The following is a 26151-nucleotide window of genomic DNA, read 5'->3' as shown; positions in this document are numbered from 1 at the left end:
ATATTAGGCTGGTGAATAGAACAGAACTACCCACTTAATTTTGGGAGTATTTTGGTCTTTCAGAAGAAACTACCTCCCAAAATGTTAAAGAAATACACACACACGCACACACACACACACACACACACATACACACACTCAGAATAAGGGTAAACACAATGAAAGGATGGAATATGACTGTAAAGATTAAAATTTTTTTTTAAATTCTAAAAACAGAGTTGATAAGATAAGTTGGTTTGGAAAAGAAAGAAAAAGAAAGTGGAGAGAATTTACCCAGGATGAAGACTAGAACAAACCCTATGCTAGATTTCAGGTATATTTTGATCTATTAGAAGAAAATGTATCTCAAAATTTTTAGAAGAAAAAACACTTTCAGAATGTGGTTGATTTTCTGTTTCTAGAATTGCTGCTCTTCTCTTCGATCTCCTGTTGGATTTGTAGGTGTTCGGAATGGTTTGATAACTATCAGCTGATCTCCTGCTACCTAGTGTCATCTCAGCCTGCTACTCCTCTGCCATCTTTACTCCTCTGCCCCAAAATTTTACAATAATTTGATAGATCACTCATATGTCTGTCAAAACTGACAAAAAATTAGGACTACATTTTGGTTATCTATATTATCAATTTAATTTTTAGATTTATACATAGTCTATTTTTCAAAAATTAATGAAACCTAGACAAACCATAAGTGACTCTTAATCTCACAAAACAAACTGAGGGTTGCTGGAGAGGGGAGGTTGGGAGAAGGAGGGTGGGGTTATGGACATTGGGGAGGGTATGTGCTTTGGTGAGTGCTGTGAAGTGTGTAAACCTAGCGATTCACAGACCTGTACCCCTGGGGATAAAAATATATGGTTATAAAAAATAAAAAAATTTAAAAAAATAATAACCAACCAAAAAAAAAAAAAAAAGAACTGTAAACAACTTAAATATCCATCCATAGGAGTCTGGCAAGAAATGTCATGGTAGACTCAGAGGGTGAAACACTTTCTGTTAATTAAAAGAATCTCTAGGTGATAAAAAAAAAATTAATGAAACCTATTCATTTTCCTTCACTCTGATAATTTAGGAAGTACTGTTCTAAACATCATCTGAACCTCTAGACTGGTTATATCATACCATCAGAGACCTGGAGGAGTCTGTGCACAGCAAAATGTGTGCACAATGTGCACAACCCAAATCCTACATGAACAGTACTGAAATACCCCATCACTAACATGCTGGTAGCAATGAAAATTAAGTCAATTTTCCAGAAACTAGGGTGAAAATGTGCAAAAAGAAGACCCACCGAATCTCCCTCCCAACCAACTTCCTCCTCCTCAGAGTTTTTCTTTGAGTCAGAAGTACACAAGAGAGGCAATTACAGATTAAATTTCTTTATTTTTTAATTTTGCCATTTGGAAGTTAAATTATGAAAAACACAGAGGGATTTGAAATGGGGCTGAGAAGTAGGGAAGGTCATTATGAGATGGTCAAGTTTAGAGGTATAGGAGAATATTTTCTTCGGTGGTAGACTTTACACTTGGTCCCAAGTCCATGATGAGTTGCATGCAAAACTCCGGCTCCCAACATCTCTTCAGAGCTAGCCCTTGAACTTGCAGATGTAGGGTAGCCTTGTAGTGCAGCTGTAATCTTTCCACCTCAGATATCCTAGAGAGAAAAAGGAGCTCAGGTAGATGTAGCTAGTGGAGCTCTTGAACCCAAGGGAGAGGCATCCCAGATTCTGGTCTAGGATCCAAAGCCTCTCTCTCATCCTACCCAGTATCCACCAGAAGAAGGAGACTCAAAGAAAGGAGAGATGAAAGGGAATGTGGGAAGACAAACCAACACTACAATTCTTGCTCAGAAGGATCTCTGAAGGTCATGCCAAGAAATGGGAAAAAAGAGGATGGAAAATTCTGGGTAGGAAGAAGCTCTTCTGATACATACCTGTGCTTCTTGACACACTCCCACAATAGCCAGGGTTTGCAATAGTGGAGGGGTCTTTCTCCCAGGCAAGGTAATTCAGCAGATCACCACTACTCCACTCCCATCCACCTGCATTGGGCTCATAGCCCTATAGAAGATAAAGTGTGGTAAGGTTGAATGGCCATCAGAGTTCTGGCATGGACCCCTTCCCAGCATCTCCAAATTTGCTCTCTCATCTAGCTGCTGCCGTGGACCCAGAGCTCTCCTCTGGGAAACTCTTCCTAACTCTCTGCTCTTATTGGCAGATTCCCAAACCATTAATGACAAAGACCTACAGAACCACCCAGAGCAACATGTTCCTTGCTGAACAGCATTAGTGGTGCATTTGTGGTTAACCCTGAACCCCAAAGACAATGTTTGTTATATAGAACAAAAATGGATCCTATCTTCACATAGGATTCCCTCAACACAATATGTGCAGCCTCTGTGAAGTTCAGAAAACTGAAGTATAAAGCCTCACGTGCAAATTGTGTACAAGTGTGACAGGAGGCAGATTCACCTCAGCTGGAGATAAGGGATTTGCACAGAATTCAGCTGTTCAGTTGATGCAAAGCCCTCCCTTTCCCCCTTATGATCTCTGAGCTCCAGGGCTCTTTAAGGACAGGCACAAGGAACAGGGAGTGAGCCTGGGGGGTAATAGCAATGTGAGAGTTAGGAAGAGAAGATGAGTTCATACCTCTGTGGGGTCATGGAGCCCAATCCAGATATTTGAGTAGGTGTTCGCACTGTTCTTGATCAGGGAGGCCACAAAGGATGCCTCAGCCCCACTGAACACAGACACAAGGTGTCCCGAGGGCCTCTTCTGGCAGGCCAACTGTGTGGGGAAGGGAGAGAACTCAGAGGGAGACTGAGACATCACTGGGTGGAGGGCAGAGCAGAGACAGGGGACAGGGGTATATATGCAAAAGATGTGTGTGCTTAATCTTGTGCCCAAGAAATTCTGGAGAATGGAACCCCCCCCCCCCAGGTCTCTAATGTACTTTCCCTTAAAACCTCTAACTGAAAATCCAAGTACTCACATCAGCATCCACCCAGGATTTTGGTGACATAAAGAAGGCATAGCAGTGGGAAGCATAAATCTTGGAGCCTTTGGGACAGCTGATCCGTGAAGCGGGCACATCATTCTGGGAGTCTTCACCTAGGGTGGAAGGAAACCAAAGAGAAGGAAGAAGTAAATAGGACAGTGGGGACCAGGGTAAGGAGGTGGCCCAAGGGAATACGTATCAGGCCAGTGCTTGGGGAAGTGATGCCAAAGTCCTGACTGCCTCTCTACATTGCCAACACTCTCAGGATTTCTGGATCTTGAACCGACCCCACTAAATGAGGAATCTTCTTTTCTTTCATCCTTCTTCTAAGTCCAACCCTCCCCCACTCTAGGCTGACCATTCTTGCACTGGGTCCTCATTCTCCTTCACTGTATCTCATTACTGACCCTTCACACTTTTCCTCTTTCACCTATCAACAAAACTTAGAGTGCTAAGGCAAAACTAAGGAAATGACCTCCTTACAGGGCTAGAGGACCACTGGTATGCCTGCCACCCCTGGTTACCCTGAAGGAAGGAGTGATCACAGACAAATTCTAGGCAGTTTCTTTGTGTGGGGATTTATGCCACCACTACCACGGGAGCCTTCCTCTTCTTCTTGGTCCTGAGCAGTCACAAGGCTCCCATCCGAGAAACAGTGAGAGCTCACCTTGGACCTGAGCCAGGAACATGAGGCAGGAAAGCAGCATCCAGGACATGCTGTGGAGGGCTGTGGGAGGCAGCATCATGTCTGGGATCTGAGGAAGCAATCAGAGATCACTAAGGAAAGCGTGATTGGAGAGAGGGTATGCAGAGATGTCCCTCCTCTTCCTTGTCTTTCCATTGTTTAGTCCCCTAGGAACAAATTGATCCCAGTGACATCTGTCCCCTTGTATAGTTCTGGAAAGAACTGGAAAGTCTGTACTCTCTCCTACACCATGAGAACTGCCAACCCGGCTGTGCTGAGATCAGAGCTCCTCTGTGTCTGACAGCAATTCTCCTGTACCTTTCCCCCAATATGTAGAGTAAAACCCTTGCCATGAGGTCTCATCTTCTCTCAGGTTCTACTTACCTGTCTTGCAGGGATTTTTAATGGTTTGTCAGGTCAGAGAAGATTGGGTTTTTATAAGAAGATTTCAAGGAGGAGCCCTTGAAATGAGTAACAGTGTTGTTGAGGGGACAGGGGTCATGGGAGGTACTTGGCATTGGTTCAAGCAGATTGCCACCACAGGGAGGAGTCTCTTCCCAGCAAAGTGTGGGAACTGCTGCAGATTTTTCTTCTTTCCTGTTAGCAGGTCAGCACTTTCCTGAGGAACAGGTGAAGTTTGTTCTTTCCCTGCCTCTTCTGTGTTAAGGGCTGTTGGTACAAATTGTAGTATTAAAAAGGGGGAACACCTAATGGAGTAATTCTATGGTTGATATCTCAAGAACTCCCTTCCATAGGCAAACATATGTATTTCTTTCTATCTTGTGTAATTAAATAATTTTGGATAATAGGTAGAGGCAAGTATGGCAATCACAAGTATCACAGGTCTCATAGGTAAGAGCATAGAAGGAACTAAAGGCAAGAGTGGGGATGATATTTCAGGGTTGCCTCTTAAACATGGTGGCTAATTTCAAAGAAAACTGAGAATCATCTGGGGATTCAATAGTTGAGCCAAGATACCATGGAAAATCAGATGCTTAAACTTGCCTTGCTAGTTTCCTGAGAGATGGAACTTCCCGAATTGATAATTACAATGGAATAGAATAAGAGGCAATACACATTAGAGCATAAGAAGGATTAGAGTCAAATGATGCAGAACCAAAGGAAAAAAAAATGAGGATTAAAGAAGGGTCAGAGCAGGAACTGGTTGAAATTTTAGACATCTTCCCATATTGCATCTGAGAAGTGCGACGTCAAGATGCTCTCACCCCTGGGCTGCTAACAGCCTCCCTTGCAAGACTATCATTTGGTTGTAGATGAAAAGACATTTATTTCTGTTACATTCTTACTTACATTCTCAGTATCTCTTCCTGTGTCATGTAGAGATACTGAGAAAAGTTCCTCCATCAGGTTTATTTCTGAGTTGGCAATTTTGGCAATAGCGAGAAACCTCTGACTCATATTGTGTGTTTCAGGTTTAGTCTGGCCAGTCCTGGACAAAGTTATCCTGGGATTTTCTACAGACCCTGACTCTCACAATAGGTTTTTAGGCCAGATTGTGTGTAAGTGTCTATGGTAGGGATTGGTGATGTGCTCACGCAGTTAAGTTCATAATTAATTCATGTCCTCACTGAAGTCAGTAGAACTCACAAATAATCTAGTAAGAAATGTAGCTAACAGATTCTTTTGTGAAAAAGGAAAAAGAAAGCATTAGGCCACAAAATACATAAAAAAAATATGTATATATTTTTGTATATAAATATGTACCTAAAGCCATAACTATAGTGAGAGCTCAGTGGAAATTTAAGTTTAAAAAGTATAAAAGTAATATATCATGCAAATATGGTAATTAAGATGATTGAGAAATAATCTTACTACATTAAAAGAATTACTTGAGAAGAAGTGAATAACCGTAGTTACAAGTCTAGAAAGGAGTATGTTCTCAGATTCTTGAGAAACTCCGTGTAGTGGAGCAAAGAATCCATTTTAGATTAATATAACCTAGAGAGATAAAGCAACCTAATCAAATGAGTAAGTTTTAATTGGGTCTTGATTAATAAAGTAAGTCACTTCAGGGACAACTGTGAAATATGAATATTTGGGCTGATATTTGATAATCCCAGGATTTTAAATTTTTTCTTGTGATAATGGTATTATAGTTAGTGAATTTTCTTATACTTCTGATATTTATAGTGAAGTACTTAGAGATGAAATGTCATGATATATACAACTTATTTTCAAATTATTCAAGAAAATGTGTGTGGAGGGAGGAGAGGTCAAGGAGCAGGAAGTAAAGCAAATAAATTACAATCTGGTAACAATTACTGAATCTAAGTGTAAGATGTAAGAGCTTATACTGTTCTTTCCATCTTTTATATGTTTAAAATTTTCCAGATAGAAAGTTATAGTTTTAATTTATATGTTCAATATCAATAATAACATATAGGTATTTTTCTTGTCATTACCATACACTAGAAATAGCATAATATAGAACAATATTCATGTTGATCCATATAAAATATATATTAAAAATAAATTTTACAAACTCAAATAAAATATTAAAGTTTTGTAACAACTATCATATGATCTCCCTGATATGAGGAAGTGGTGATGCAACATGGGGGCTTAAGTGCGTAGGAGAAGAATCAATGAAACAAGGTGGGATTGGGAGGGAGACAAACCATAAGTGACTCTTAATCTTACAAAACAAACTGAGGGTTGCTCGGGGGAGGGGGGTTGGGAGAAGGGGGGGGTGGGGTTATGGGCATTGGGGAGGGTATGTGCTTTGGTGAGTGCTGTGAAGTGTGTAAACCTGGCGATTCACAGACCTGTACCCCTGGGGATAAAAATACATGTTTATAAAAAAAAAAATTGGGGGGCACCTGGGTGGCTCAGTGGGTTAAAGCCTCTGCCTTCGGCTCAGGTCATGATCTCAGGGTCCTGGGATCAAGCCCTGCATCGGGCTCTCTGCTCCACAGGGAGCCTGCTTCCTCCTCTCTCTCTCTCTCTGCCTGCCTCTCTGTCTACTGGTGATCTCTGTCTGTCAAATGAATAAATAAAAAATTAATAAATAAATTAATTTTAAAAAATTAAAAATTAAAAAATTAAAAAAAAAGTTTTGTAAGTAATCATTTAACAATTGGATATGTAAACAGTTAACAAATAAAAACAAGGAAAAACAATGCAGTAATTGATTTTCTGTGTCCAAGCAGAAAAATTAATATCTTCAGAGATAAAAAGAGTGATCATCAGACTCTCAAAGCAGAGCTTCGATAGTTTTGAAGATGGAAAACCTCTTTGAGTCGTTCATTTATCTGTAAGAGGTGGAATTATAGGCACTCTCCAAAATTTCTCTTCTCCATTTCAAGCTGTAGTTGATTTCCTGTCTTCCTGAATCTTATTAGGTAAAATGCAGTTAAACTCAGATCCTCCTATGAGAAGTTACTAAAACTCAGTTTTGTTTCTATTTTAATTGAAGTAATGTTATACTTATAATAAACCTTAAGGTTATAATATCCTTAACTTTAATATAAGACTTTTGCTTCATATGACAGCTCACTAAACTCAGTAAAAATTAGTTGTTGTTTTATTTGTAATTGTTCTTCCTAACAGTCCCCACTAATCAGACACTGAGAAATTTGCTTAAATGCTATCTTTAAAAAGCTGGTTTTAGGTTATTTACCAACCACTTCTTGGTGGTGAGAGAGGAATCCTTACTCTTGGAATAACCAAGATTGAGCTTTAAGAAGTTTTCTTTGCCAAAAGATATGATATCCAACTTCTACTTTTTATACCTGTCAACTTCCAAGTCCAACAGTATTTGCAGATATGCCTTAGCATGGTTATTTTTGGAATTAATACAAGGGGGAAATGATCACTTTGCAGGAATCTGGAATATTTCTTCCAAGGATGGTGAAAATGAAGAGTTCCTGGAAGAGTTCCTCAGCAGAGCTCTTGTCAAAAATAGCCTTGAAACATATTTTATTGGAGATTTATCACCAAAGCACAGCCCATTGGGATATATTAACCAAATACCTGGGATGCTACTTTAGTCCTTTCACCTTATCCTAAGTCTGTCAGAACAAATGAGAAAGGAGTAAAATGATGTCCCACACACTTTGTAAAACAGAGCAAGCCAGCCAGACCTCCATGTCCCTGGGGCCGATGAGGGAAGTTGTTAGAGCCCTGGAGAGCTGATAGCTGCTGGTACTTAGTTAATCATATATAAATAATGAACAGTAACATTTTATCACCTGTGCAGTTATTGCGGACAATAAACTTTATATTAGGAAACTGTCGATTTTTATTTCATTTCAGTGCCTCACATTGGTTTTAGAACAGTTCCCTGTTGCATATCATGTTAGTTCTTCTAATATATTTATTGTGTATTTTATAAAGGCTATTGTTTGTTATTTATTTTCTTTTAGGATAAATTAGTCATAATACAAAAATATTCCTCATTTGGGAAAAAATTAAGATCATGTTTCTGATTACCATCAGTTATAATCAGTTTGTTGATGGCAACTCTACAGATCTGAAATACATTTCCAGAGTACATATTTCTTTTGGCAGCAAATGAAAATAAAAACCAGCAATGGTTTCATAGCTGTGTTGCTTTTCTTCTTACTATGAATTATTTTTACAAAAGAGAAAACACTAGTATACATCTATGTATTCACCATCGAGAATGAACAGCAATGATATCATTTGCAATCTTCACATCTTTATTTTTTTTAAGAAATAAAAAAGCAGACAGAAGAAGCAATGAGAAATAGCATAGCAGTTACTTCTTACTTCTGTAATTCTCACTTCTTCTTAGTTCTCCATTAGGAATTTTCTAATCCTTCCAATTTACATTTTTGAGCATTTATTATGTATAGATATATCAGCTCTATATAGTATTATGTCATCTTTCTAGATTTACATTTATGTGTCATATTTTATATAACCTCCTAGAATTTTTTTGTTCATTTGGCCTTAAGTTTTAAAATTTACTTTGAGATAAATAGTTCTAATTCTTTGATTTTAACTGCAGGGTAGTATATACTTATCCAACTATTTCAAAAGTCTGAATCCTTTCCTATATTGGTGATTTACCACATTAAGTTGATTTTAAGATGTGTAATTTGTCATGTTTTAAAATCTCTAAATTCTGAGGGTGTCTGGGTAGCTCAGTCAGTTAAGCTTCTGGCTTCAGCTCAGGTTAAGATCCCAGGGTTCCCTGCTCAGTGGGGAGCCTGCTAGCCTGCTTCTCCCTCTCCCTCTACCCCTCTCAACTTCCCCCCATTCATTGCTCCCTCTTTCTTTCAAACTAAATAAATAAAATATTTAAAATAAATAAATAAATAAATAGGGGTGCCTGGGTCCTTTGTAGGTTGAGTTGAGCATCTGGTTCCCCTCAGGTCATGATCCCAGGGTTCTGAGATCAAGCCTAGCATGCGGCTCCCTGCTCAGCAGGGAGTCCACTTGTCCCTCCTCCTGTGCCCCTCCACTCCCCACTCATGTGCTCCCTCTCTCTCTCTAATAAATAAGTAAAATATTTTTTAAAGGTTATTTATTTATTTATTTATTTGACAGACAGAGATCACAAGTAGGCAGAGAAGCAGGCAGAGAGAGAGGAGGAAGCAGGCTCGCCGCTGAGCAGAAAGCCTGATTCGGGGCTGTATCCCAGGACCCTGGGATCACAACCTGAACCGAAAGCAGAGGCTTTAACTCACTGAGCCACCCAGGTGCCCCAATAAAATATTTTAAATAAATATAAATAAATATATAAAATCTCTAAAATCTGAATAGAGCCTTAATAATGACAAACATGGTCTTCATCTTTGCTGTGTAGGTCAAAGGTCCCTAAACTTCTGTAAAGAGCCAGATAGTAAATAATTTGGGTTCTGTGAGCCATACTGCTCTCAATTCTGCCATTTTAGTATGAAAGCAGCCCAAAACAATATGCAAATGATAGACACACTTGTATTCTAGTTGAACATTAATTATGAACAGTGAAATCTGAATTTCATATTATTTTTATATGTCACAAAATATTCTTTCTTACTGAAATATAGTTAATATAAAATATTATTGGTTTCAGGTGTGCAACATATTGATTCAACAGTTCTATACATTACTCATTGCTCACCATGATAAGTGTAGTTACCATCTGTCCACTATACAACATTATCACAATATCAAAATATTTTTCTTTTGGTTATTTTCTAAACATTTAAAAATATTTAAAAAATAGCTTATAGGCCATATAAAAACAGGCAGTGAACCAGATTTGGACCACTGAATATAGTTTGCTGACAGCTGGTATATACAAAATTATAAAGGAATGAATCAAACAATAATATAATTATTGAATTATAATATGGTAAGAGCCTGAAGAAGAAGTATAAGGATTTTGAGAGGATAAAACAGGAGTGGTGTGATCTGATCTTAGAAGACAGCAAGTTGATATGATTCCGAAGGGCACTTATTTTCATAATTTTTTTCCAATTAGAACTAAGAAATAAATGTTTAGTAGTGACACCAGACTAACCAAAAGAGCTCAGAAAAACATTCATTTCTAACATACTTTTTTCATATGATTAGAGCAAATTAAGATGAATCAAAGAATCATTTATGAAAAAAAGGCAGTATAAGAAGAAGGTCAGTCTCAAGACACTCTTATCCAAAGTAACTTATTTCCTGTTCAAAAAAAATAAAAATTCCAACTGAAGGTTTTATTCAAGAAACTATAATATGCAGATCCAGGTTCTCTGTCCAAAATCCACTTCCAGATCAGAGGTCAACAGTCAGCATCTATGATCAAGGTGAAGTCTAGGTCCACGTACAAAGGTTGGTCCAAAGTCCTTATCTATATAAGGATAAAGACCATGTCCAAGGTTTCATTCCTAGATATATTTCCACTCTGAATCTCGTCCAGACTGAAGATCCACCTCTAGTACCAAGTCTAAGATATAGATCAAATTCATTTCTGATTTATAGATTCAATGTCCAAGTCAAGGTAAATTTCTAAGATCATGATAAAGTTCTAAAATCCAACTTCACATCTGTGTTTTGAACTGAAGTCCAGGTTCTAGTTCTATGTCCAGGTCCAGACTAAGCTCCAAGTCTAAGATGAGATGTCTAGGTCAATGCCAGGGGAGAACACTCAAGTCCATGACCATGAGGCATGATTAAGGTCAGATTCAATGTTCTAGACAAATTCAGACCAAGTTTTAGGTCTTATATCCCATTTCAATGTCCAAGTATAGGCGATAGGTTTACATTAAGGTCCAATATGTGAGATCCAGGACTTGATCTAAAGTCTAAGTTTGAAATTACGAGAAAGTGCAGGTATAAGGTCCAATGTCCACTTCCAGTGTCCATATTTAGTACAGACTTATGGTCCATATCTATAGTCCAGATCCAATGTACATATCCTAAGTCAGTCCCATGTACATGACTGGAGTCTTGGTGCAAGTTCCAGGGCTACATGCACATTTAATGTCAATCTCAAATTCTAGTCATTCCAGGTTTCAAGATTTTCCTCCCTTTCTTCCCCTTTTAAAAAATATTTTTATTTATTTGAGAGAAGATGAGAGAGAGAGAGAGCATGAGAAGGGGGAGGGACAGAGGGAGAAGCAGATTCCCTGCTGAGCAGGGAGGCTGATGCAGGCCCGGACTCCAGGATCACAACATGAGCTGAAGTCAGTCGCTTAACCAACTGAGCCACCCAGGAGCCCCCCTTTTAAAAAATATCTGTCAAATCCTCTAGATTTTATTCCCCCTTTTCCTCCTTCCACCGAATCTAAAATTTGCTGATCCTTCAGAATTTTTCCTCGTCTTCTGTTCTTTTATTCCTCTCTTCTGACACCTGTTAATTCTCCCCCAATACTTTCTTTCATTCTTTTCCTTCTCCTGTCTTAAGATACTTGCTGATTCTCTAACATTTTCATAAGCTTCATAAAAGCAAGACAGCTCAGAAATATACATTCCTCTCAATTTCACTTTCCTGTTATGGGTGCTTTTAGTCTTTCCATGCTGGCTACTTAGGAAAAGATTAAAGATTATACCTGGAACAAAAGATCTTATCTGAGCAAGGTCCCTGCATTCTGAGGAAGACTCATTCTTATTTTGTTGTTGTTGTTTTTTTAAGATTTCATTTATTTATTTGACAGAGAGAGACACAGTGAGAGAGGGAACACAAGCAGAGGGAATGGGAGAGGGAGAAGCAGGCTTTCTGAGGAGCAGGGAGCCCGATGCAGGGCTCAATCCCAGGACCCTGGGATCACGACTAAGCTGAAGGCAGACACCCAACGACTGAGCCACCCAGGCACCCCCAAAGACTCATTCTTTAAGTGAAGAGCATGGTGATAGTTGTATGCCTATAATGTAAACAAATACCATCTGTGTTCAGGACTTTAATACTTAATGAAGCCTCATATGTTGGCTCTATGTATACTTAGTGAACCTATTTCCCTTGCTATTCTCATCCATCTTGCTATAGGGTTTATGAATATGCAAATCACAAAACCTTAATATATTAATGCATGTAGTATTGCATGCATGAATGCCCTAACTAATGTAGCTAGCTTTTGTATGTTGTATTTTATAAAGTATATGCTCAGAATTAGAACTTGGATACCTAATTCCTGTATATAAGCAATCTACAAAAGCAATTCTTAGTATGATAAAAACCAATAAACTATAGAAAGATATATCAATAACATTTTAAATAAAAGTGACACACTTCTCTAATGAAAAATATCTAGTAACATAAGCAGTCAAAAGACAAATCTGGGAACAACCATTTTTAACTTAGACCAAAAATATACCCAATATGAAACGATTTTCTATAAATCAATGTAAAAATATCAACAATTCAATAAAAAATTGTGGAGAATATAAACAAATATTTCACAGTAAAGAAATTACAGTTTTCTTCATACTACAGTATGATCAATCTATTAAAAGTGTGCTCAGATAATAAAATAATTATAAATTAAAACTTCACTGAATCATATAGGAACTCTGTATGTTCTGCTCAGCTTTTCTGTAAAATTAAAACTTCTCAAAAAGTCCATTAATTAAAGTAAAACTGTGTTGAATCTATCTTAGTGGCAAAGATCTACAAGTTTAATTATAAACTATATGAGCAGAACTGTGAGCAAGCAGAAACCTCATACGTGAAGGGAAGGAAGATAAATTAATGTGATGCCTCCCTTTTCATAGAACAATTTGGCCATGTATATCAAAAATTTAAAAATGCATATATCCTTTAATCCTAAAGTTTTACTTCTTGTTATTTATTACACAAATACATTTACATACAATGTAAAATTAACTATGTTTCAGGTTTTTTGTTACTTAACTATGTGCAAGGCTTTTTGGTTTTTGTTACTAGTAATAAGAGGAGAAGAATAGAAATAGTATATATCAGGAGAGCAGAATAAACTACAGTGCCTTTATTCAAGGAAAGACCAGTTCACAGTCTCTGAATCAGATGTGTTTCAGAATTTACAAGTTTTTGATTAAAAGGTAATATGGTAATTGTACATTACATGACACTCCCAAGAGACAGTAGGACAGCACCTCTTTACGCACCACATTAACATTCTGCAGCAATATGTGTGAAAAATCACGTTAAATGGTATAAAAAGGCCATAAGTTTTTAAATATCTTCACTTCCTGTTAGCTCAGACAGGGTGAGGTTGCATCACTGGATTGGACAGAATAGTGGTCCCTGAAAGATGTCCATCCCTATGAGTACCAGAGTTACATGGCACTACATTAGATTGCATACATTTGGTTACATGACAAAAGGAACTTTACAAATGTAATTAACACTACGGACATGGAGATGGGGAGATTACCATGTATTTTCTTAGTGAACCCAATATAATTACATGAGACATTAAAACTAGATGACCAGGGCGCCTGGGTGGCTCAGTGGGTTAAGCTGCTGCCTTCGGCTCAGGTCATGATCTCAGGGTCCTGGGATCGAGTCCCGCATCGGGCTCTCTGCTCAGCAGGGAGCCTGCTTCCCTCTCTCTCTCTGCCTGCCTCTCCATCTACTTGTGATTTCTCTCTGTCAAATGAATAAATAAAAATCTTTAAAAAAAAAACAAAACAAAACTAGATGACCATCTCTGGCTAAAAGAAGAAGCCGGAAGAGAAGAGGAAGAGGGATGTGATAGAAAGGAAAGTCACAGAGAAGGACTATATGCACCATTGTTGGTTTAAGGTGGAGGGGACAAAAGGAATATAGATGTCCTTAAGGATTAAGAGAGACAGAAATGGAGAATTTAGACTGACAGTTGCAAGGAAATGAATTCTGCCAACAGCCTGACTGAGTTTGAAAACACATTCTCCCCTAGAGCCTCCACAAAGGAAGACACTTGGATTTTAGCCTTGTGAGACCTGGAGCAGAGAACCAGAGCCTGTGTTGCAGAAACTGCAGAGTTGCAGATAATAAATTTGTGCTTTTTAAAGAATCTAAGTTTGTGGTAATCTGCTCAGGCAATAATAGAAAACCAATACAATTATCAAGGGAGTGATAAACATAGTGGGTGTGTGTGTGTGTGTGTGTGTGTGTGTGTGTGTGTGTGTTTAACATTTATTTATGAGAGAGAGAGCAGGGGAGGAACAGAGGGAGAGGGACAAACAGACTCCATGCTGGGTGTAGACCTACATGCCAGGCTTGATCCCAGACCCCTGAGATCATGACCTGACCTAAAATCAAGAGTCGGGGGCTTAACTAACTGCACTGCCCAGGTGCCCCCCAAATACTTGTTTTTTAATGCTCTTTTTCCTCTTCTTCCTTTTTCTTTAAACTTTTTATCAAAGTGTATATATATTTCCATATATATATATATATATATATATATATATAGCTCAAAGTGTATATATATTTTCATATATATATTTCCACAAACGGTAAATGCATAGTTTAATGAGTTTTCAGTAACTGAATACATCGGTGCACCGAGAGCCCAGATCAGAAAATAGTAATTACCAGCACACCAAGAGGTCCACCCCCGCTTTCTTCCACAGAGTCCTGGCTTCAAATATGTAAATGAGTTTGGCTTCTTTATATTCTTGTCATAAATGGAATCATAAACTATGTACTGTCTAGTGTCTGACTCCTCTCAATCAGCTTTGTGTTTGTGAGATACATTCAAATTATTTTGTGTAATTGTAGATTGTTCATTCTAATTTTTGTGTAGTCTTTCATTACATGGATATACTGCAATTTATTTATCTTTTTTTCTGTTGATGGACATTCGGGTAATTTTCACTGTTCGGCTTTAAGATAGCGCTGCTAGGATCTAGGAGCATCACATGTCCTGTAGTACATCCATGTACACTCTATTCTTAGTATATATCTAGGAGTGAAATACTGAGCAATTTAAAGTTTTTTTTTTTTAAGATTTTATTTATTGATTTGACAGACAGAGATCACAAGGAGACAGAAAGACAGGCAGAGAGAGAGGAGGAAGCAGGCTCCCTGCTGAGCAGAGAGCCCGATGCGGGGCTTGATCCCAGGACCCTGGGATCATGACCTGAGCCGAAGGCAGAGGCTTTAACCCACTGAGCCACCCAGGCGCCCCAGCAATTTAAAGTTTTATTTCATTTTTCTGAAATGCAGATGAGGAACTAAGGACCCATACTGTGTAGCCATAAAAACAAACGTAGAGGCTGTTTATGCGCTGGTGAGAAAAATTCCTAAGGTATGATTATCAAAGGGCAAAAAGGCACAGACCAGAGTATATTATATTTTTTAAAGGAGATAAGACAATATATTAATACTTGCTTTTATATGCATGGAAAGACTCATAGAGGATAAAGAAGACAGTAATAAAGATAGCTCCCTTCAAATACAAAGGGTGGTGGTATGAATCCATGGAAAATGGGGTCAGAGGTAGGAGCAAAACTTCTCACACACTCGTGTACACACACGTGTATGTGTGTATATACACACATTTTATACATGCACATATGTGTATATATATATATATATGTACCTAGTTTTTTCAAGGGTGGGAAAGTACTCCTCCTCAAAAATGAAAATAAGAACACTGTTTCACCTTTGTAGAGGGGATACTCACTTTTTTAGACATGGTTACATTTAGCTTTAGAGTTTCTCGGGAAATTACCCACTTTCTAGCCAGTTTCCTAGACAGTCGTTATCAGCTCCGGGTTTTTGCAGTGCTGTCCCTCCCCCAGGTCCACTGCTGACTTCCCCGGCACTGATCCAACTCTCACTCTAGAATGAAGGTGGCTAGAGGCATTGATTGCCCTGTTTAATAATGAAAACAAACAGGCAAACCAAAACGTTTTAAATTATTAAGTAAAAATTGTATTTTAAAATAAAATATCTTCATTTTGTTTAAGGCTCTAAAGGGAAGATCCTGCACCCAGATTTCCATGATTTATAAAACCATGGCATGTGTTCCCAAGTAAATCTCATAAAAGAGAAGCTATCAAGCTATCTGTTCACCCTAATGAAGACCTGCTGCATATTATCCAAATAGGAAAAAATATAAACCTGAAAAATCAAGAAGTGTTTTCCCAATGGCCAAAATGATGAGCACCTTCATTTCTTCCATCTATAATAAAAATTCCCATGGCAGCCTGACCTCCTGAAGTGAGCAGCCTCATGGCAAGTCTTGACTAGCTAAGCCTGCTGGGCCTCCCTTACCTCCTCACCTCCTTTTGGCTCTGCCCTGGGGGAAAACACAGAAAGGTACAGACACTTACTCTGCTGACACATAAAGCCAAAGACATGATTATAATAATGACTAATCAATTTCTGGCCCCAAGTCAAAGCTCAGTGAAGCCTTATACCCCTCCTTCTCCAAACAGTCATAAATCTGGTACTTTTGCATAAGAGGCCTTCATAATTGATGGCTACATTTCAAAGACAAAATAGTCAATATACTGGGCAAGTCTCCCTATCCATTTCTCGTAAGCCATACATGGAATTTATAACCCTTCTAACTGATCATCACTCCAGGAATGTATTGATTTTTTTAAACCACATTGTTGACATCTGTGATTGCTGGCTGCAAATAGAACTGACATTTAAACAGCAAAATCTTCTAGTTTTTTACATTTATAAGGGATTAAGAGTTTGCATCATTTCACCCCATTTTCTGCAAGTTTCCAGCCCTGGGAGAATCTGTGATTTATGGTTTTTGTATTTAAGGAACAAATCGGTATTTTTTTCAGCACAGGAGCTCTGTTGAGATTTGGCAAAATTTTATAGATGTTTTGCACCCCACCATCAATATTTCTGCCCCTGGTTATTCAGACACTAAGCTAGATATTGTGGTAAAGAAATTTGCACATATAATAAAAGCTACTAAGAAGCTAACTTTAAAATAAGAATATAATCTTGGATTATCTGGGTGGGCATAATTTAATCACATACACACTTAAGAGGAGGAGGCAGAAAAGTCAGAGAGATGCGGTGGAAGTCAGGAGAGGTTAGGCAGGAGGGGAGGACAGAGAGATCTTCAGGGTGAGAAGAACTTTACTGAACACTGCTGTCTTTGAAAATGGAAGAGGGACATGAATGAAGGAATGTAGTCACTCTCTTGAATCTGAAAATAGCCCATAGCTGACACCCAGCAAGACAACAGGGACCTCAATCCCCACCACAAGGAACTGAATACCGCCAACAAGTTTAATGAACTGGGAAGCAGATTCATCCCAGAGCCTCAAGAAAATGAATACAGCCCTACTGCCGTGTTGGTTTCAGCCTTGTGAAACCTGGAGTAGAAAAGCAGCTGAGGGTGCCTGGGTGGCTCAGTCGATTATGGTCATGATCCCACAGTCCCCCATCTGGCTCCCTGCTCATGAGGAGTCTGCTTTTCCCTCTCTCCTTCATCCCCCTTGTGCTCTCTCTAGCTCTTTCTCTCTTTCTCTCTCTCTCTCTCAAATAAATACACTTTTTAAAAAATCTTAGGGGCACCTGGGGGGCTCAGTGGGTTAAAGCCTCTGCCTTCAGCTCAGGTCATGATCCCAGGGTCCTGGGCTCGATCCCTGCATCGGGCTCTCTGCTCGGCAGGGAGCCTGCTTCCTGCTCGCTCTCTCTCTCTCTCTCTCTGCCTGATTCTCTGCCTACTTGTGATCTCGGTCTGTCAAATAAATAAATAAATAAGTAGTCTTCAAATAAATAGGTAAATAAATAAATAAAATGGATCTCCTTTTTAAAATAAATAAATAAATGAAAATTTAAAAATAAAAAATCTTATAAAGAGAAATAGTTGAGCCATGCTATGCCTGGACCTCTCAGCCACAAAAGTGTGAAATGATAAAAGTATCGTTTTAAGTTGCCAAACATGTGGTTATTTTTTATGGAAGCTCTAAAAACATCCAAACATTCATTTTTATATAAGAAATAAAATTTCCCTCTAGTACATGACATGGTAGGGGCCTCACGCAAAACTTACTATCCACCTGCCAGCATAGTCATCAGCATTCTTACTCGCATCTGACTCATGGTGTCATCTTTCCACCATGCTCTCTTTGTGAGGAAAATTGTGATTCTTTCACTCATGAGTAAATGTGTTTCGAAGGTTTTTGGCAAGAACTGAGTCTTTGTCATTGTTTTAATTTTCCTATCACCTGGCACTTAGTAAGTCTTCGATAACCACTTGTTGACAAGGTTAGTGACTTATTTTTTTCCCATAAATGCCATCTGAACACTATTTTCTGAATTGTTCTTTTCCACCTCTATACCAGTTGAGTAACCCTCACCCTAACTGAGTTGTAGCTGCCCAGAAATGGGACTAGGCAATGTTAACCCAACGACAACCCCTGACACCCTGTACCTATGAAACAGGTTACAGTGTTAAGCTTCAGTCTGTGACCGTGGCTAGAGGTCAGAAGAAACACAAAATGAGGGGCCGGCTGCAGTTATACCTAGGAGTCAGTCTGAGAAAAGGGGTCAAGGGTCAATCTCTAGATCAAGAAATGCTTGCAGATCAGCTTGTGACTAGGCACTGATAGCAATTTCTGCTTACATTCAGCATGAAGTTCTAATTTTCTTTAGAAATTCACCTTACTCTTCAAATTATTTCCAAAGCTTCTTCAACATATTTGCTCTGTGTAAAAATGCCAGATCAGATCCCTCCTAGCAAACCAGCTGAGCACCTTAAAAAAAAAAAAAAACTATTTACACATACTTAATGCCCCGAATAGAGAGGGAGACTTGGTGAGAATTGTGGCAGCCACCATTGATAGTAAGGCTGTTGCGATGGGAAATTGCCTTGATATAACGGTAGCCTCCATGTTAGAGGTCACGGAACAGAAAGGCTCACTAAAGAAATTAAAATGCTCAAACCGTCCAATTTATCGAAATCAATTCAAAACATTAGTGAAAATCCAAGGGGACTTGATATAGTAAATTAATACTTAGGAAAGGTGCAAGTAGAGTAGAAATACCTAATTTGGGGCTACACAATTATAATTAATAGTTACCTATTGTTATGTAACAAAATGCCCCCAAACTAGAAGCTTAAAGCAACAAGTTTTTTGTGAATTAGGAATGCAGGAGAATCTTGGAATAGAAAAAAAAAATCACTAGGAAAATACTGAAGAAATTTAATAGAATATGAACTTCAGTTAATTAAAGAAAAAGTGAACTGCCTTATTTATTTAAATGGGTTTTTGTTTTTTTAGAGAGTATGTGAGTGCTACAAATATTGAGTCTTTTCTTCCCATTATTTAAATCTTAAAAATGATATCTTGGCTGGTTATGAAATTCTATTAGAATAGACTTTCCCCTTGGCTTTTTATGCAAATGGTCTATTTTCTTTTGAAATCTAATGTTCTGTGGAGAAGAGTGAGAGTAATTCATTCTCCCCTCCTTTGTAGAACATAAGATCTTTCTACCTGGATTCAGATTTTATTTATTTGTTTGTTTATACTAAATTATTTCCATTTTAGTCTTCCATTCCATTTTCACCATTTCTCAAGCCTGTCCACAAAGTTACTGATACTCTTCTTTTTCGTCTTAGATCTATTCTTTAGTGCTTCCTTAGTTTCATATCTATGATTAAAAATTTTTTTGTTTTTGTTTTTCTTCTTAATCTCCATAAAAAGATGATAGATATGGAATATAGGCCACAGAGACCAAAAGACTTCTAATTTGTCTAACTGAAGAAGAAAAAAAGAACAAGAAGAACAGAAAAACTAGTCAAGGAAAAAATAAAACTTTACAATAAAGGACTACCTGAATCCAGAACCTTCTGAGTTCCAGAAAGAGAAAAAGAATACTTACTGTCAGGATGACTTGGAGCTAGATGAAGGAACTTTGAGAATAAGAAAAAGATATCACCATCATAACTTTTTCCCCATGTTGTTATATCTTCCATCTTCACATCTTCAGTACTCTCTTCATTGATCGCTTCTTATTCTTTTGAGAATACAAAGACACTTTTGCAAACGTTTTCTTCTGTTTTTTGTTTTTGTTTTTGTTTTTAATTTCTATATATATTCTGTATTTGAACTTCACTTCTAATGTCTATGTCCTTTTTGTTTTACACAGTGTATTTACAGAGATCAAAAGCCAGATTGTCTTTTTACTCTACATGAGTAGAGGTTCTATCTGTGTCATTATTTTGCCTTAGAAAAAATATTGGAGGATACCACTCAACTTCTTCCTTTGCTTCCCTGGATACTTTTCATTTTAAACTTAGTGCCTGAATTGGTGGTTTGTAATCTCTGTTAGATCTTGTGTTTTTTGAGCGTGGGAGGTGGCAGCGGTATCTGGAGTGAGCTGACAAAAGGAGCAGTTGGCAGCTGGTAATTTTAATTCGGGTAAGCTCTCTCTTAGCGTTTGCCAAATTTGCAATACCATCTGCCAGAGGGCTGTATGTGCTCCCTTGATTAGAACTGTGAAGCTACCTCAGAGTTTATCCTTTTCCTTGCTTTGAGGAGAGCAAGTTTCATGTTGGCAAGTGAGTGACTGTGAAATCCCCTTGGCCCCCAAACTTTCGGTTGGATGGTTATTAAATTATCTCAATTGACTTTCATCTGAAACTGAAAACCTAAATCTCAGCTCATTATTGCCCAATATTCTTTGCCCTGCTTCATCTCATATCTTGTAGGATTCTTTATGAGTGAAGGAAACCCAATGGCTTTAGCAGTGGGGTTTTGTTTCGTTGTTCGTATAAATAAAAATATAGAAGCTGAGGTAATTTTATGTAGGGGACTGATCTACCACCAGAGTCCCAGAGAATCTCCAAATCTGTTCTTCCTGTTTCATTTATAGTTGAATATTGTTAAAAATCTAAGTAATGGACACATGTGGTTTATTACGTTATTTTCTTTGCCTTTATCTATACTTGAAATTTCCAATATAAAGAGTAAGATGGAATTACCAAAATGGGGAACTCCCTGTGTATTTCCCTCTGTTTTCATCATTCCAAAAAAGGGTTGTTTTCAGGCCTTTTCTTGCCTTTCATCTATAGTCAGACCTCTGCACTGTGGTCAACATGTGAAGTGTTTTCTGTAGCTGTCTTTCATTTGATCCAGATTTCATGTTTCTGGTAAGTTTATCATGTGGACTTGTGGCAGGTTGATTGAAGATATATTTTACTGCACTATTTTAGACTTTTATTCATTCATATGGGTTCATTAGAAAAGGGAGTTAAATAAACAAGAGCTTTCCTTGGCAAGAGAGTCTGCTGAGAAGGACATATGTATCAATTAATTTTTTTTTAGATTTTTAGAACAAAAGAGCACAAAGAGGAGGAGAGGCAGAGGGAGAAGGAGAAGCAGGCCTTCCACTGAACAAGGAGCCTGATGTGGGACTCGATCCCAGGACCTTAGGATCAGGACCTGAGCCAAATACAGATACTTAATCAACTGAGCCACCCAGGCACCCAATGTCAATATTGCTCTAAAAAACACAAAATACAAAAATAAAAAATTTAAAAAAACACAAAAATACAAATTATAGTGACTTAACTAAACTTTCCAAAAAAAATAAATCATGACCAAGTATAATATTTTGTTGCCAGAAAGGAGCACTCAAAGAAATCTTTGCCAACTTTTCAAATTTGCTGTCTTAGCATGACCCTAACTCTTTCTCTGTTAAAGTTACAGCAGTTCTGTTTTGAGGCCACTGCACCTAGTCCTGGGAACAATGCAATTTCAGTCCAAAGGGTTAGTAAGCCTTCTTCCAGTCTGTAAAATAAGTTCTAAAATATTATTTACTCAGTGGTGCCATCATTATAAAAAGCAATTGACAACATGTTGTATTATTGAATTAGTGATTTTTCCATAAAAGGCTACATAATGATATAAAGATTCTTTCTGACTTCAGATGTGAATATGACAAAAGCATCTGCTAGAATTGCAGAAATTTATTAGTATATGTGTTGCCAAAACGAGCACTAGAATTACAGAAATTTATAAGTCTTCTGGCTTCTTAGGCCTAAACAACCTGAGGTGTCTTAGAACCCCTGGTTCTAAGCTGACAAACCAGGTTACTAAGCTTCTGTAGCATGATAAAGGGCAGTGCAGGAGAAGGGAGGAGCAGGTTGTCTCAGTCTGACCTTTTTTCTGTGAGTTGAGGCTTTGCAGAGGTTCCCTGTGGCTGCACATCTGGTTTACCAGGATACTAGCCTCTCTACCTATGCTGGCTGTCTTGCATCATGTCTATCACTTCTTTCTGTCAACTCTGTTTCTTGTGAATTTTGAATTTTAAATCTCCCTCACTTAAAAAAAAGATTTTATTTATTTATTTGAGAGAGAGAGTGAGAGAGAGCACAAGCAGGAGGAGGTAGATAGAGAAGCAGACTCCCCGCTGAGTAGGGAGCCTGATTCGATGTGGGGCTTGATCCAAGGACCCCAGGATCATGACCTGAGTGGAAGGCAGATGCTTAACAGACTGAGCCACCCAGGTGCCCATGAATCTCCTTCACTTTTATCTTAGAGTGAAGTTACTAGGTCCAACTCAGTTCTATGCATCTTTTACCATCATTTTCTCTTCTCTGAAATTAAACTGCCCAATCCTCTCACTCGGATCCAAGGTGAATGAATGACAGCACTTAGAACAGTGATGTCTTCTCTTTCATACTCTTGTTTGGCCATGTGAGCTGCTTCACAGAGAAATAGTCTATACTATTGTAGATATTTTCATATCCTACTGTTTTCTTGTCCCTTGTTTAACATAGCATCTTATTGTGGTTTCTATCAATTGCAAGGAGTCAGTGGTGACAGTTGTGTTAAAACCAAGAACTGCCAACCTAAATGCAGTGGTTCCTGGGAGAGCATGTAATTCAGTGTCTGCTTTACAGGTAAAACAGTGAGATCTGTTTTTGAAAAGGAAGAGAGGAAACTGATACAAAGGCAAATATTTGTAAGAGAGTCCCTAGAGAACATAATATGCATCTGTTTCGTTTGCAACATGTGGAGCCTTCGTCCCAAATGAACACACAGCCTGCAGATGTCACTGCTGTATCTTCATTATGGGCAACTTTTTTCAGGGTAAGAGAAATTCAGCATAATAGCTGTCATATCATGTCTTTTAACATCTCATCCTTTTGTGATGAAGGAAGCCATAACCAACAAAGTGAGAAAAAAGCGACTACTGATGTTCCGAGTTAAATCAGTGAAGGTCTTCTTTCCACTTCTGCAAATCTTGAGTGTTCTATAACAGCAGCTCTGAGCTGCTTGTACTATGTTCTTCAGGGAAAAAATAAAGAATTTGGTGAGATGAAGATACATCAATTAAATTTTTCCCTTGTGACTATGCTTTTAATATATTTGGAGGTATTAGAATATCTCCTGTTTATAAATAAGGGTGAAAGTCGATGGTAAGTTCTGTTTTATTTTCACTTTTTTTTTTTTAAGGATCTATTTATTTATTTACTTTAGAGACAGAGAGAAGTAGGGGGAGGACCAGAGGGAGAGAATCTCAGGCAAACTCCCCACTGAGCACAGAACCAGTGCAGGACTTGATCCCATGACCCATGAGATCATGAGTTGAGCCAAAACCAAGAGTCAGACACTTAACCAACTGAGGCACCCAGGCACCCCTATTTTACTTTGTTTTTAATAAAATACAGACTTAGCAACCCTACTATACCTTCCCATATCTAATTCATGACATTAGAAACTTTGATAAGCACTTTTGTAATTCTTGAGTACTCCAAATACGAGATAATACCTATAATGGCATAATGTCTGACACAGAAGAGCATTTAATTAAATGTTTGTTACCATACATCTCTTTATACCTTTAAAACAGTTGACCCTTAAACAATATGAATTTGAACTGCATGGGTCCACTTATACACACATTTTTTGCAGTACAGTACTCTAAATGTATTTTCTCTTACAATTTTATTAACATTTTGTCTAGCTTACTTTATTATAAAAATACAGTGTATAATATGTATAACATAAAAAATGTGCTAATAGACTATTTATGTTATTAGTAAGGCTTCCAGTCAAGATTAAACTATTAGTAGTTTTCAGGGAGTCAGAAGTTAATACACAAATTTCCTACTGTGCAAGGAGTCAGTACGACTAATTCTCATGTGATTCAAGGGTTAGCAGTACATGTATCCCTAAGCACCATTTGGCACTAGTTTGTACCATTTTACATTATATATAAACATTATCATATATTCTGCAACTTGATTTTTTTCCATTCAACATTATTTTTGTGAGATTTGTCCATGTGTATGATATTCCATTCCTTAGTTACACTTCAGTTCATTCATTCTTCTTTGGATGGAAATTTCAGTCTTTTTTTCTGGTCTGTTATTAGACAATGCCTTTCACAGTTGTCCTTCACCTTCCATCTTGGGGCTTTCATTTCTAATAGCACATCTCTAGTCTCTCTTGAGGAAAGTAATCGGTTAAATATAGCCTCAGGAAACAAATAGACTCTAAAATCAATGTGACCATACCCCAAGCATGAGATATGGCCTGTTGGTAGGAATTTTCTACTCTTTCATTAAAAGGTATGTCATATATTGGTGGAAATTGTATTATATTCCTCAGCTTTCTCATCTGCCAAAAGGAACAATAATGGTATCCACTTTACAAGGTGGTTGTGAGGTTTAAAATGAGTTAATACACATAAATGCTTATAACAATGTCTAGCACATAGTACATGCTATCTGAGTGTTAGTCACCATCTTTATTATAGTAATACCACAGGTGACACTTGGCTATTTTCCTATGTATTATAGTAACTTTATAGGTACTGTTTTTCTACATCAAATATACTATTCCTCAGACAGGGTTTGGATGATACATATTCAGAGACAGGAACAGAAATTGTCTATGAAAATTTCTGTCCCTCATAAGCCTTATGCTCCAAAACATGACTTGATATCTTTGGTGTTTGTTCAGTTTGTATTTCTAAGCCCAGATGCAAAAAAAGATGGAAAGAACCTTTGAGCTACTGTGAGGTAAACTACTGGTGACGAGCAAACGAGGTTGGGAGGAGAGCTGGAATGTGGGGCCGCAACAGAGTCAAGGGACAACAAGAAGGTGCCTCTAGTTCAAGCCTCTTCATATCTTAAGGAGGCAGGGGACTGGAAGAATCTTGGGAATGCCATTTCATGTCATCTCACTTCAGGCTACCTTAGAATACAGCTATTGGTAGTCCCAGAGGACCCAGATCCAATAGGCTTATCCCAAACTTTCAGTCTTTTCTCTAACACATCCAGTCCTCTACTTCGGGCCAGTGGGTAGGTCTCAAGATACTTTATTGTACATTTTGGTTCCTAGAGCAAATCTGTAGCCATGGTATTACGATGTTAGTGTTTTCTCTGTAGTTCAAACTAACCTCCAGACAGGTGTCCAAACTTTCAGGCCAGTGACAGTGAAGACTCAGCACAGGTAGAGCTGCTTGCCTTGTGTATGTGAGATTTATCTCCTTCAGTCATCACTAAGTCCCCATGCTGCCTCTACTTACCACCTTCAGAGAAATTCAAAGTCTCTGGAAAAAAAAAAATGTCCAATTTACTTACAAAATCACAACAATTGTAGAGATACTTGAGGATGACGTTTTGCAGTAGAATCTGAAATGTTATTTTTGTTGTTGTTTTGTAATTTCTCAGAGGATATTGTTGCCATTCTGCAAATGAATGGCCAACAACATTTTATGAGCTCCCTGTTCTTTAGGATTCTTTCAACAGCCCTGCTTAGGGGATAAAGCTAACATGGCCCTTTGGAATTGCCACCATGGGGAAGGAACTGTGAGTTGGTAGCCATGAGAATTCAAGCTGTTCTCTTCAAAGCACTCACAATGTGTTTCTGAGAAGTCTTCAATGCCCAGTGACCCCATCTTTGAGTGACTACTGCTTTCTTATCAATGATATCTCTAGATCCATTTGCTATTCCTATCTATTACCAGAGACACCCAACTGGTAATCCTCCCTCACATCATGATAGCACTGAATCCCTAGTTAATGGCTGCTTCTCCTAATCCTACCTCAGAAATAGCACCCAGTACAGAAATGGGACCCTTCTCAGAATCCTTCCTTCATTAGGAATCCA

General features: G+C 38.1%; 1 protein-coding gene across 2 annotated transcripts in view; it reads right to left on the bottom strand.

The window, feature by feature from the left end:
* Positions 1 to 4073, bottom strand: part of LOC132022496 (lithostathine-like) — a 45634-nt gene extending 41561 nt beyond the window's left edge. The window contains exons 1-6 of one of the 2 annotated variants that reach the window (XM_059407752.1): positions 4063 to 4073; positions 3661 to 3748; positions 2988 to 3106; positions 2645 to 2782; positions 1930 to 2056; positions 1568 to 1650 (exon numbers count right to left, since the gene is read on the bottom strand). In XM_059407752.1, the coding sequence (XP_059263735.1) occupies positions 1583 to 1650; positions 1930 to 2056; positions 2645 to 2782; positions 2988 to 3106; positions 3661 to 3739 (531 nt within the window). In that variant the 5' untranslated portion in view covers positions 3740 to 3748; positions 4063 to 4073 and the 3' untranslated portion in view covers positions 1568 to 1582. Of the gene's footprint in view, positions 1 to 1567; positions 1651 to 1929; positions 2057 to 2644; positions 2783 to 2987; positions 3107 to 3660; positions 3749 to 4062 lie in introns of those variants that run through there. The other variant, XM_059407751.1, reaches the window with a different exon arrangement.
* Positions 4074 to 26151: the final 22078 nt, after the last annotated feature.

Source organism: Mustela nigripes, chromosome 7 (assembly GCF_022355385.1).
Source record: "Mustela nigripes isolate SB6536 chromosome 7, MUSNIG.SB6536, whole genome shotgun sequence".
NCBI classification, from domain to species: domain Eukaryota; kingdom Metazoa; phylum Chordata; class Mammalia; order Carnivora; family Mustelidae; genus Mustela; species Mustela nigripes.
This window is presented reverse-complemented; position numbering and strand designations above follow the sequence as displayed.